Source organism: Panicum hallii, chromosome 8, assembly GCF_002211085.1.
Source record: "Panicum hallii strain FIL2 chromosome 8, PHallii_v3.1, whole genome shotgun sequence".
In the NCBI taxonomy this organism is placed as follows: domain Eukaryota; kingdom Viridiplantae; phylum Streptophyta; class Magnoliopsida; order Poales; family Poaceae; genus Panicum; species Panicum hallii.
In genome coordinates, this window is record NC_038049.1 from 17,245,454 (window position 1) to 17,257,485 (window position 12,032).

The following is a 12,032-nucleotide window of genomic DNA, read 5'->3' on the forward strand; positions in this document are numbered from 1 at the left end:
AAAAATCCCCAAATAACCTGCATTTTGGAACGGAGGTGGAACGGAGGGAGTAGGATTTAATCATTGTAACCTCCGCACATCTCGAGACATTTTACATGGCTCAAATGAAACACACATTTATATACGTACAAGTGGACTGCAGCGAGCAAATTTTCCTGCCTTGTTGGCTATTTTCCCAATAAAATTAACCCTTAGTGTGTGTCTGTTTGTTAAAATTATTGCAAGCATAAATAAATTGCAAAATTCCTTGCACATCACTAATCATGTTGCCATCCTTTTTTCTAGTGTGCTGTGTTCTCCCTTTCGCAGCCAACATGAGCTGCTTTTTGGGCTTTCTCGCAATGAGGCCAATGGGATGATCTCTAGGATATAGAAAAAGGGCCAAAGGGAACAAGGGGAGAGAAAACAAGACCAGGCAGAATAAATAAAGATATTATCATGTCACGGAATTAAAAAACAGCAGGGCACCACCGAATCATGTTGTGGTCGCAGCTGGATCCCTGAGCTGTCTTGCTGTTGGCACTAGCTGTTTTCTGGTTGCTCACTCACGCTGCCCCACTACCCAATATGGGCTCCATAAACAAGGACACATTTATTTGCTTCGTTACATGTACCAACAACGGCTCTGCCAGTTCGAAAAATAGAGATAAAAATAAAAACAAAACGGCTCATCGGTTTTCACTCTGGCCTTTTGTGCCAACTTCCAAGTGGATTTATGATGCTGAGCTTTATTAGCACCACCGTAAACACCATGAAGTTAGAAAATAGCATCCGTTGTGTCAGTGAAAAGTGGCCATTGGCTTTGCATCCTCACAAATTACAATTTATGGTAACACATTGAACTTGTTGATTCTTTACACGTACATTCGTGAATCATACAAGTAATATGTTGGTACATGCTTGCAGTTTGAAAGAGCATAAAATTGATTTAATATTTATTCAAATTTGCTCACTTAAACCATAATTTTTTTTGCCTAACTACTTAAGCTAGGATTTTTAATAAAATATAACTTGCCTCATCCCCATGCTAGCTACACTTACTGTTGGAATTTCATGAAATGGTTAGTTGTTTGCTAAAAAATATGTTAGGAACTTTTGCAATAATTTTCCTCAACAAATAACTGTTGCGATAACTTTTGTACCCAAAGATTCAAACTAGTACTTTATCCAGTCGGCCTACAAAAGTTGTTTTCATAAATGGATTTTACATTTACTTTTTAAATGATGCTAAGAGGTCCAGCATTCACTTCTTGGTAGGTGCCATTGCCAACGATCCTTAAGCTGGAGCAGGCGTGCAGCTCCACATGTGAGCGCCCCTGGGTAACCATAGCTTTTATCTCGCCGCTAGTAGGATCACCAGCATCCCCGCACCACAGAATATCCGTATCAGCATCATCCACCGTCCGATCGTCGAATCCGACGGACTATATTTTCCGTAAATTAATGATGCCCCGACATTTCCCCAAACACGATCACCCCGAAAAAAGAAGCGCAATATATTGATTTTCTTCTCCACCCCACCACTGCGATTTCTCTCCATCCTTCTCCCCCTCCCCCCCTCCCCTTCCCCTCCCCTTCTTCTCCTCTATTGAACACTCCGCCGAAAAATCCGAATTGCTTGACATCAGTATCAGGCCCAGTTCGAGGAGGGGGTGATTGGACGAGCAGCCGCCGATTTGGTAAGTGTTTTTCATGGGTTTTTGGTTGTTTCTCTCGTTGAATTTCGGCCAGGTCCGGTCCTGTTCTTGATCCGCTCCAGTTTGTCTTGCGGTTCAGTTTCGATTTGCTTCTCGTGCCGCTCTTCTTCGTCCGGTTTGCGTGTTCCAGCTCGTTCTCTGGTGGATCTTGACCGTTTTCTTTCTGCGATTTGATGCTTGTGCTAGGAAAAATCGAATCTTTGACGCGAATTTGAGCCGACTACTTGACTGTTTTTGCACGCGTGTTTGCTGAGATCTGTAGGTAGTTTGCTGCTGAACCTCTCCTCCAATCCGCCTTCCTGGATTGGAAGCAAGCTCTCGGTGGTTCGCCGTCGAATTTGCTCGAGTCTTGGCGTCGAGTTTGAGATATGAGCTGTGCCCTGTGTTTCCTTCGCAGTTTGGTCGGTCGGAGCGCACGATGATGGCGAACGCGAAGCTCCAGAAGCAGGCGCTGCTGCCGCCGCGCAGCCCGTTCCCGACGGCGGCGGCAGGGGCGCCGTCGCCGTACGCCGACCGCGGCCCGATCGCTCGGCCGCAGGGCGCCGCCGCCCATCCCCGGCACGGCCACGGGCACCACCAGCGCACGTCGTCCGAGAGCTTCATCGAGGAGCAGCCGCCGTCGTGGCTCGACGACCTGCTCAACGAGCCGGAGACGCCAGCGGCGCGGCAGCACGGCCGGGCCGGCCACCGCAGGTCGTCAAGCGACTCTTTCGCACTGTTCGACGGAGCTGCTGCTGGCGCCAGTGCTTATGCCAATGGCTTCGAGGGGATGGGGGGAGGAGGTGGGCAGCCTGCGCCATGGGGTGGTGTTCAGGAGTACTATGCCAAGCCAGGTTCGTTTGGGAGGGCACATGGCCGGCCATGGGAGCAAGGCATGCCGAATCTGGCTGGTTTCCGGCATGGCGGCGGCCTGCCGATGCCAACAAAAGACAAGGTTGGGGGGCATCATGGGCCACCAAACACGTTGAGGGATCATAACCATGGCATGGACAAGAGAACTCCTGTTGATGCTGGTCATGATCAAAAGGTTGGGGTGAAGGAAGGTGTGCCGCCGAAGCATGCACAGTCAGAGGCGGACAACAAGCGGGCTAAACAGTGAGTTTGATTACTGCTCAACGTGAATTTTATGGTTTCGCACTTGCATGATACTGCTATAATAGTCACAATATCACTATGATAATCTGAAAAGAACTAGGCTTTTCACCATAACATTAAGCACACACTAAGAATAGCACAGTTATGTTATTTGGTGTTTTTTCTTGACCTTGAGAATAGACTTCATCATGAGGGCGGTAGCAGTGTTTTTGTTGAAATTTGTTCTGTATGCCACAGGGCATTGAATTATTGTGGGCACATAACTGCATATTTATTTCATATGTTTTGATGACCACATATGTGTTGTAACTTAATGAACAAGTGGTATTGAGCAGGCCTACAGATTGCGATGTGCACACGCTATAATGCTAGCAAAAATGGGCTGCAAATTTTATTTACACTGGCTGAAAGCAAAGATATCGTAATATAGACTTGTCAATTTAAATCTGGAATCACACAATTTAATATTTAAATTAGGATCATCCAGTTCATTCAGTCCTATTTGTGGAGAATAGAGATTACAATGATTGTGTGTTTTTTATGCATTAAAGTGTACTTTTCTATTGGTTGCAGGCAATATGCTCAGAGGTCCCGTGTCCGGAAGCTTCAGTATATTGCAGAGCTTGAGGGTAGAGTTCAGGCATTACAGGTGAGCTTACTGCATGAATGAATTTCATTTGTCTTATAAAATTTGGTGTTATAGGCCACATAAAGAAATCTATGTTTGATTATGCAGTCAGAAGGGGTAGAAGTGTCTGCTGAAATGGAGTTTCTTACCCAGCAGAATATTATGCTAGACCTGGAAAATAAAGCTTTGAAGCAAAGACTGGAGAGTCTAACACAGGAGCAACTAATTAAACGCTGTAAGTTTTGCTGAGATATTAATAATGTGACAAGATATACATGTTAGCTTGAGACATGTCAAATAAAATTCTTCAGTTAACTGGATAGTGGCTCCATTTGTTTTTTTTTTCTGGTTTATTCCCATGTTGCATCCTATGATGATTAAGAGGACATGTAACATCAATTCTTATTAAGCATCTACAAAGAGGATACTTTTTTTAGGGAACTATGTCTTATCAACTAAAGCATCCAAAAGAAAAAAAAAAGCAATGGCATGCAGACATCTGTCCCAACTCCAAAGTGAGGCCTTAGCATTGAATAGTTTTTCCAGTAAGATGTATGATGTCTATGCATCTATGGCTGAACCCTCGGCGGAGCTGTTCTGAGAAAATTTTGGTTTCTAACTTGTATTAAATTCAGTTGACATACCACTCCTTTCTTTGATTAATTCAAGGACCCAAGGAACCTGTATCTAATAGCTAGAAAACTGAACTACCTACTACCTAGCCAATCTAAACTTGGCTAATCCAGTTTCCAACCTTTACCAAGATGTTTAAGGAATTGTATTTGGAGAAGCATGGTAGAACCAATAACAGCTATTTTTTTTCCTCAAACACGCAGGAGAGTTGCATATCTTTGTATTAAGAAGTAAAAAGGACAAGAACTCTTACCACGCACACCCACACACCCCAGTGACAGCTAAAATTCGTATGCAAGTATACATACAACTTCTGCGTGACCACTGAATAGCCCAATATACATGCTGAACTTAAGGTCATACGTCACAGTGTATACTTTAAAGCCAAAATGAGTAATTGTTTCATACATCCATGCATATTGCTTTCCGAAATGAGCAACTGTTTCATATATCCGATTATCCATGCATAGTGCTTTATAGCCGTCCATCATGTGGCCAGTCAAATACATAATCAACATGTCAGTGGTCATGTTTCATAAGGCCTTCAATATGTTGTTGACTCGTTGTATCCGCTTTACAGTCAAATAGTAAATGGCATCTTAGAAATTAACTGGCTAACAAAACAAAAATACGAGGATCTATATTTCTCCAAAATAACTAACTAACCTAATCTGAAACTAAGCATCTTCGTTTCATTGATTTTCATTTCAGCAGTGCATTGCTTTGTTGATACTGAATGCGAGCAACAAATTTATTCTGATAAGAAAAATAAATAAATTTTCTGAACATTCTCTCAATTTTTCAGTTCAACAGGAGATGTTTGAGCGGGAAATTGGTCGTCTCAGATCACTATATCAGCAGCAGCAGCAGCAACAACAACAACAGGCTCCTGCTCTTGTTCGCAGTAACAGCAGAGACCTTGATGCCCAGTTTGCCAACTTGTCTCTGAAACACAAAGACCCCAACTCAGGCCGGGATGCTCTCTCTGGGCCTCTTCGTACTTAATTCTTTTCATCTTTCCGTTCTTGTGGGTTCTATATCAATCGCCACCACTGTGTGGTTGTCATCTCCATCAAGAAAGGAGAAGTGCACTTGGATTGCGTGAATAACACCGGAAAAGGCTAATAGCTATGGATCTGATCTTTATTCTTTCGGGATATGCACCTGGCGGTCATCCTCAGCTTGCGTCCATTGTTGATGCTCGACCAGTCGGCGGTGTTTAGGGTTTTCTTTTTAGCTAGACGCTTTTCGTGCATCATTGTACCATTTCGCATGCTAGGGTTCTAATCTGTTACTATCCTCTTGTTTCCTGAGCTTTTTTCATACATTGTAGCCATGTTTGGATTAGTTCTGCCTTATCAGTGGAATGTGGAGCACTAGTCAGCATCAGATAAGTTGTGCTTTGAAAATGTGCCACATCCCTGATAACTGTATGTTGTGTTATTATTTATCAGTACTCAATAAGCTAGTACAAATGAAGTATTAGCGTTTTTCAGAGTTCAGGTTGTCCTTGATGCTGCAAGTCTCCTATGAAAATTCTGTCAATATTTGTCAACCTTTTCAATTTGCGCTATACTTTTTAGTTTTTTTTTCATTTGCTCTCCTCTCAAGGAAACATTGTGCTGTTCCTTGTCTCCTACTATTCATGACAAGGCTGTATGTTTTCTATTCATGTGCCCCTGTCGGTATGGTTTTAAATTTTTAAAACTAAAGAAGCAGATGCAATAATCAAAACCATAATTGAGTCAGTTGCACAAACTTAAATTTTTCTTTGTTTGGTACTCCCTACGTTTAAGTTATAGGTTGATTGGCAAATCTAGATACATAGTTTTCATTATACACTAGGTATACATTAACTATGTACCTAGAGGACCTACAATTTGATATGGAGGGAGCAGTATGTACCTAGATTTGCTAAAACGACCTACAATTTGGTATGCAATTTAGATACATAGTTTTTATTATACACTAGATATACATTAACTATGTACAACAACCTACAATTTGATATGGAGGGAGTAGTATGTAAAATTTAGCCTGTAAATGACCATAACTGTATATGGCAAAGCCCATCATGGTAGATGGTGCTTTTACTCCATTCGAGAAAACTGCAAGTACAGTGTTGAAGAGTTTGATATGGGAGCATCCTTATGACTCAGCAACAGAAATGTGTGCATCGAGTGCCCGTTTGGAAACTGAACTTACATAATACATATAGTTTAAACCATCATAATAAATACTGGTGAAAGTAGTTTGCGATAAACTGCAAGAGTTTGTGTTACACAAAAGGAAGCCAGTGTATACAGCAATTACAACAGACACCTCAATCTGACGATGAGCTCCGACTCTTTCCAAAGCAGTGACCAAGATGTTTGCAGTAACAGTGCTTATCCAAATACTAAGATTTTAGCAAAATTGGCATAAAGCATACAAATATCGAGTTTGTCTCCACCACGAGGGGTGCTCAGAAGCTTCAGCGTTTCTATTTCTGATCAACGTCTATTTGTTCTGCAGGTTTCTTTGCTCTGTGGTTAGCCACTGCAATGTCAAAAATCCCTCTGACATGCTGGCACATAACCATCAGATCCTGCAAAGCATCTTTCAGTACATCCTTTGCTGGATCTCCTGCCAATAGAACAAACATGAGTCAGGAGTGTGAGCACCCGCTTCAGGAACTAGAGCAGCAATAGAGCTGTTGAACGATCAGTTAATGGCAATGAGATGGAATCACGGTATCATCTGATCAGAATGTAAAGTGAAGCATCAATATTACATTAGCAGTTAGTTTTAGCAAAAAACCAATCCCTGAAACAAATAACATATTAGATCTGTGGTTTCTGGGATGAAATATTCAACAAGTTCCCAACACATCTTGATATCCTATATGACAAATGATTCAGTGCATCATGGCCACCACCACCACACTAATGTATTAGAAAAAGTAAAAAACCATCTATGTAAGGTACTAGACATAATTGTAGAAAATAGCATGACAATGAATATGATTCTAGAAAATTCAATAAATAAGCACTAAGTGAAGAACATATCGATACAACAGCTTCATCCTTTAGTATGTTTGACAATGACCAAAGGAAACACCAGAATGTCAGCATAATATGGCACTTCATGGTACCTGTCGTCTGAACTCTAATGTTGATTTTCTTGTCAGCAGGATGAGGGATGCTATATCCACAAAATGCTACCCTTGGGCTGTGAAGACAGAAAGAATGTCAGATATAAAGAATTAGTAGCCTTGAATTACAAAATGTACAAAATTTCTGGTATCCATATCAAATTTTTGTGCAAGGTTCACTGAATGCTTTCCGCCACACTTCTTAATAATAAACTCTATTGAAAAAAATGGTTTAAGCACGACGATGATGGCAACATCTTGTATGTATGCTTCTTTGGAGTTGACTTGAACATTTTACTTGTCCTATATATTTGGTAAACATGCAATTTGAACAATTCACCTGTAAAGATTGCCTTGGGACTTAGTGTATGTATGGAGACAAACAGGTAAAGCTTAGTTCTCATAAAAAAGGGGTAAAGCTTAAAGTGTGCCTTGGGACTTAACATATCTATGAAAACAAAAGGTATAACTTTAATAGTGTCTTGTTTGGGACTCAGGCAATGCATGAAAGAAAAAGCAAAGCTTCATGTGTACAGTGTACCTGACTTTGTGCTTGAGATGTCCAGTTCTAAACTCAGGGAGTTAGGGTGTATAATTTGTTATAGAACAAATCAAAGTACAGTTAAAGGTGACTATTCTCTGAGCATCCTCTGTTATACGGATCAAGGGGCTGCACCAAAAACTTCCCTTAACCACAAACTGCTATCATCTGGTAAGAGTTGTTTGCCTGAGCTACATACTTCTAACCAATGACAAGGTTCATAGTCATGACCCACAAAGTCACAAAGACAAGTCAACATAGTTTCTCAATCCCAAAACTGGAAATGTCAACTTCTGCAGCAACTGGAGCTCTCCCTTCCAACGAAGTTTCATATTCATGATCCACGAAGACAGGCCAACCTGATTTGTGAATCCAAACACCAGAGACATAAAATAAAATCCTGGCAGCAGCAGCAGTTCTCCCTCCCAAACTAGTAGAATAGAAGTAGAAATAATGTAGCAATTAATTTGCTAAAATCAGGTAACCGTTCTAGCGCCTTATGCTAGAATGAAAACGTGAAGTCATATCGAAGTCCAAAAGACAGGCAATCGCTGATCATGGCCCTCAGGAAGGATAAAAGGCATGGTCAGCTAGTGGAATCTTGTACCCGGCTCACACTGAGACCGGTGTTACAAACATACACAGGCCATGAAACACAACCTACTGGCCGTCCTTCTATCCACTGTTCCCGGAACTGCTTCCTCCTCCAAGCACGCTCTGTTGCCTCAATCGGACAATGGCAGCACAACCGCAGCGTTCCACAGATCACAAGCGGGATAGGTACGGATTCTCTGGAGGCTGGATAATGATGAAGGGGGAACAGGACAGCTGGCTTCACTTACTCCTGGTTGAGGACGAATCTGGCGGAGTTAGCGAGGGTGTGGTCCTCCTCCATGATGGAGAAGGTCGACGCGGTCGAGTCCGTCACCGACCCGTGCTCCATGGCCGCGCCGCCTTCCTCCGGTCCGGCGAGCTGCTCCCCAAGAAAACACGGGCAAGAAGCTCAACATTGGCAAGGAAATTAGAAATAGAAAAGATGCGAGGAAACGAAAACAAATGAGAAATCAATCAGGACGCAGAAACTCACCAGTGGTAGCTAAGGATTGGTTGTTTGAGATTTTAGGGAGGATTTGATACCGTGGAGGAAGGAGAAGAAATTTCTCGCGCGGGAGGTGGCGGCGGCGCGGCGCAGTGGTTCGGATTTCGGAACTCCGGACACGGGCGCCGAAAGGTAAGACGGTGGATCTCTCTTTCCACGTTTCCGACGGCCCACGGACTACTAAGCAGCAAGGCCCATCGTGAGCAGCTCACCGGGGGAAGAAGCACACAGGCCACGCACGGGCCACCAGCAGAGTACTTGGCCCATTTAGTAAGCTCTTGTGTTTTCTTTTTTCCTTTTTCATAAGTTAAATTAAATGCATAATTAGTATGCAACCTTGATAGATATATTGTGTTTATAACTACTTATTTGGGGGGAAAAAACTACTTGGATTATAAAAAAATAGGTAGGAAGAAATGCCACGCTAGCCGATGCCCAATGATCTATATTAGGGGTAGGGATGACAATGGGTACCCGAAATCCGAGACCCGACGGGTTTTTACTCCATTAGAGCACGGATTTAGGTTAATTTTTAGACCCGTGGATTTATTAATGGGCACAAAGTTCTACCCATTAGGTTTATGGGCACGATTTGTTCCTACAATATCCGAACCCGTAAAAACCCGTGAGTTTTTTAAACTCGATCCAACCTAGTGCAATTGTCATTTTATTTTGAGAATTTATAGTAAACTTAACATCCCTTCCCTTCGCTTTTTATTTTGGTGAACCCTGAATATTTTGGGTAGCGGGTAGGGGTGTTATTGCTTTGCAGTTGTAGTGTTTGTATATACATATGATGGATTGATTTGCGACTTTGTATGGTGTTATGATCATTTAAATATAGAATTTGTTATTTATATTTTTATTTCCTTCAGTAATTTTTAATAAACAATGGACTTCTTACTCATCATGTATTTCTATATGCTATAAATTTGATGCTTACTATATTAAACTTATTGATCATGATAAAAACTAGTACGATAAAGTGTAGACCCACGGGTGCCATGGGTACCCGTTAACCCGATGGGTTTGGGTTTGGCAAAATTCTAAACCCGTCACAGGTATGAATTTTTTAATAGTTTAGATATTTTTCATAGGTTTGGATTTGGAACGGCAAAATCCAATAGGTTTGGATCTGTTGCCATCCCTAAGTAGGAGTGGTGTAGAATGTAAGGGGGGCATGGGAGACGGAGAAATTGTTGTGAATAGCTATTTCCTCTTTATTCGATCGAACACAATTTCTAGGGCATGCGAGAGACAGGACGGTTTTGGAGATGGAGAAAGACAACAAGTGGTGATAGATCTTTGGTAGCACAATATGATAGGTTGAGTAGGGGCGATAAAGGGTTTCAAATTTTAGCCTACATAACCTAAGGGTTCGGCCGGGCACTAAAAGGGTCGGGCTCTAATTTTATATAGTTCTGAGCTAAAACTAAATAAGGTCAAGTTAAATTGTGAAGAGAGCATTAGAGTTATGATCCGTTACCACCTCTCCTTCCTCTGCTCTCTGTTTCGCACTTTGTTGAGGATTTCTCTTAGCCTTGATATTCAACTTTTTATGAATGAAAAAAATATACTTTGTTATTGTCTTACATTGTTTCATCTCCCTATAATATCTATTTTTCATAATAAATATTATTTTTAAATATTTTCATAAATATTCTCCGTGGAATAAAACTAGAAACAAAGCCTGGAGCAAATCCTTCCTCAACAAAATTATAGCTCCAAGTGCTACAATACCCCAAGCCCCGCGGCTGGCCGTGCTTGTGCCACTGAGGAAAAGCTTGCTAAGAGCCTGCTTGTCAAAGTTGTTCTAGGGATGAAAGCAGGAACAGAAAGATATTGCACCGGTCAGACACCATATGTCCATATACCATATAAACAAACTGAATACCATACGGTAAAATCTGAAAATGGGAAAAAGTTCAGGAAAACCAAGCGAGGCAGAAGTCTACATACCTTCCAAAACTATTGAGATTGGAGCACTTAACCCCCAACAACAAAACCGGACATTTAATGGTCTATTCTCTCGAATCCCATGCACTTAACCCCCTTTAGTTGTTTTGCTAAGCGGTTTCGCCACGCTCGACGCTGATGTTGACTCTGACTCGTGGAAACACTGGTTAGCTTTGGAAACAGTGAAATGAAACTCTCCATTGAGGCATAGTATTTCATTCATCCCCCAAGCTGACATGGCATTCTTAGAAATAGGGATATGAAACCCCCCATTGTGATTAGCCTAAGCGACACAGAATGGCGGATTAAAGGAGAGGTGGAGCCCTTTCTACCCCTTCGCCTTCCTCTGTTCTTCCCCACCTTCTCGCTAGCTCCACCCCTTCTCTCCGGCGACGTGGATGGCGAGGTGATGATCGGGACAAAATCTTGGTGATCGTGCTGCACAAAGAGTTCAGGTTAGTGTTTCAAAATTGATTCCCGCAGTCTGCTCCCTTTGATTTCAATGATTCGAACTAGGGCATGGGTCAATCAGTGGGGTTTAGTTGGGGTTTTGTAGTCGTGTGGATTAGAGCATCGATTTGTGGTGAAATTGATTGGGAAGTTAGCGCCTTTCTCTTGAGTCTATCCGTCTTGGATGCTTTTTTGCTGATTGTAGGGTTAGGAGGAGGCAATTCGTATTTGTTTGAACCGTAGGCCTACATGTAGCTTAAATTTCAGAGATACCTTTAGGGTAGTTTGCCCTTTGGTAGGTGATTGATCTCCTTTTTTCACGTAGCATGGATCCTTTAGCAAAACTGGCGATCAGATTTCACTATTGGGGGGGGGGGGGGGTGGGGGGAGGGTCTTGACTGTTGGAGGGCACCCGTTGTATTTTGGTGGGACAATTGGGATGTCATACATTGAAATGAACAAGATTTGTTTACCTGAGATTGAAGGGCACCTTGCTGATTACATGTTTGTGGAGGGTGGAGTTCAATTGCATTGGCTGTTTCCAAAAATGGATATGGATGATGGTCTAATACTATTGTATGATGACAATGCTTGTTGCAAAATTGCTAAGCACATTGCTGATGGTGTAGTGGCTGATATATATGTTGAGGAGGTGGTTGTGGAATAGGAGCCAAAAGAAACGGAAGAAAGTGTTTGGGAATTGGAAATGTCTGAGGCAGATGATGAAGCTGATGAGGAATTTGAAGGTGTTGATGGTCAAGCAGAAGAAATGGATGTTGATGTTCTTGCATCTATGCCTG

General features: G+C 42.1%; 2 protein-coding genes across 4 annotated transcripts; one reads left to right on the forward strand and one right to left on the reverse strand.

Annotated features, from left to right (window-relative positions):
• Positions 1 to 1,518: 1,518 nt before the first annotated feature.
• Positions 1,519 to 5,565, forward strand: LOC112903159 (uncharacterized protein At4g06598-like). Of its 2 annotated transcripts, XM_025972374.1 has the most exons (5): positions 1,519 to 1,679; positions 2,095 to 2,792; positions 3,366 to 3,441; positions 3,529 to 3,655; positions 4,859 to 5,058. In XM_025972374.1, the coding sequence occupies exons 2-5, from the start codon at positions 2,116 to 2,118 to the stop codon at positions 5,056 to 5,058; spliced, it is 1,080 nt and encodes a 359-aa protein (XP_025828159.1). In that variant the 5' UTR covers positions 1,519 to 1,679; positions 2,095 to 2,115. The 2 variants fall into 2 exon arrangements, with proteins under 2 accessions (XP_025828159.1, XP_025828158.1); XM_025972373.1 differs by lacking the exon at positions 1,519 to 1,679 and having other exon boundaries at positions 2,116 to 2,792; positions 4,859 to 5,565.
• Positions 5,566 to 6,223: 658 nt separating this feature from the next.
• On the reverse strand, positions 6,224 to 8,954 carry LOC112903217 (DNA-directed RNA polymerases I and III subunit RPAC2-like). 2 transcript variants are annotated; one of them, XM_025972450.1, is made up of 4 exons: positions 8,815 to 8,954; positions 8,570 to 8,700; positions 7,187 to 7,263; positions 6,224 to 6,678 (listed from the first exon to the last, which is right to left on the reverse strand). In XM_025972450.1, the coding sequence occupies exons 2-4, from the start codon at positions 8,668 to 8,670 to the stop codon at positions 6,536 to 6,538; spliced, it is 321 nt and encodes a 106-aa protein (XP_025828235.1). In that variant the 5' UTR covers positions 8,671 to 8,700; positions 8,815 to 8,954; the 3' UTR covers positions 6,224 to 6,535. The 2 variants fall into 2 exon arrangements, with proteins under 2 accessions (XP_025828235.1, XP_025828237.1); XM_025972452.1 differs by having other exon boundaries at positions 8,570 to 8,729; positions 8,815 to 8,948.
• Positions 8,955 to 12,032: the final 3,078 nt, after the last annotated feature.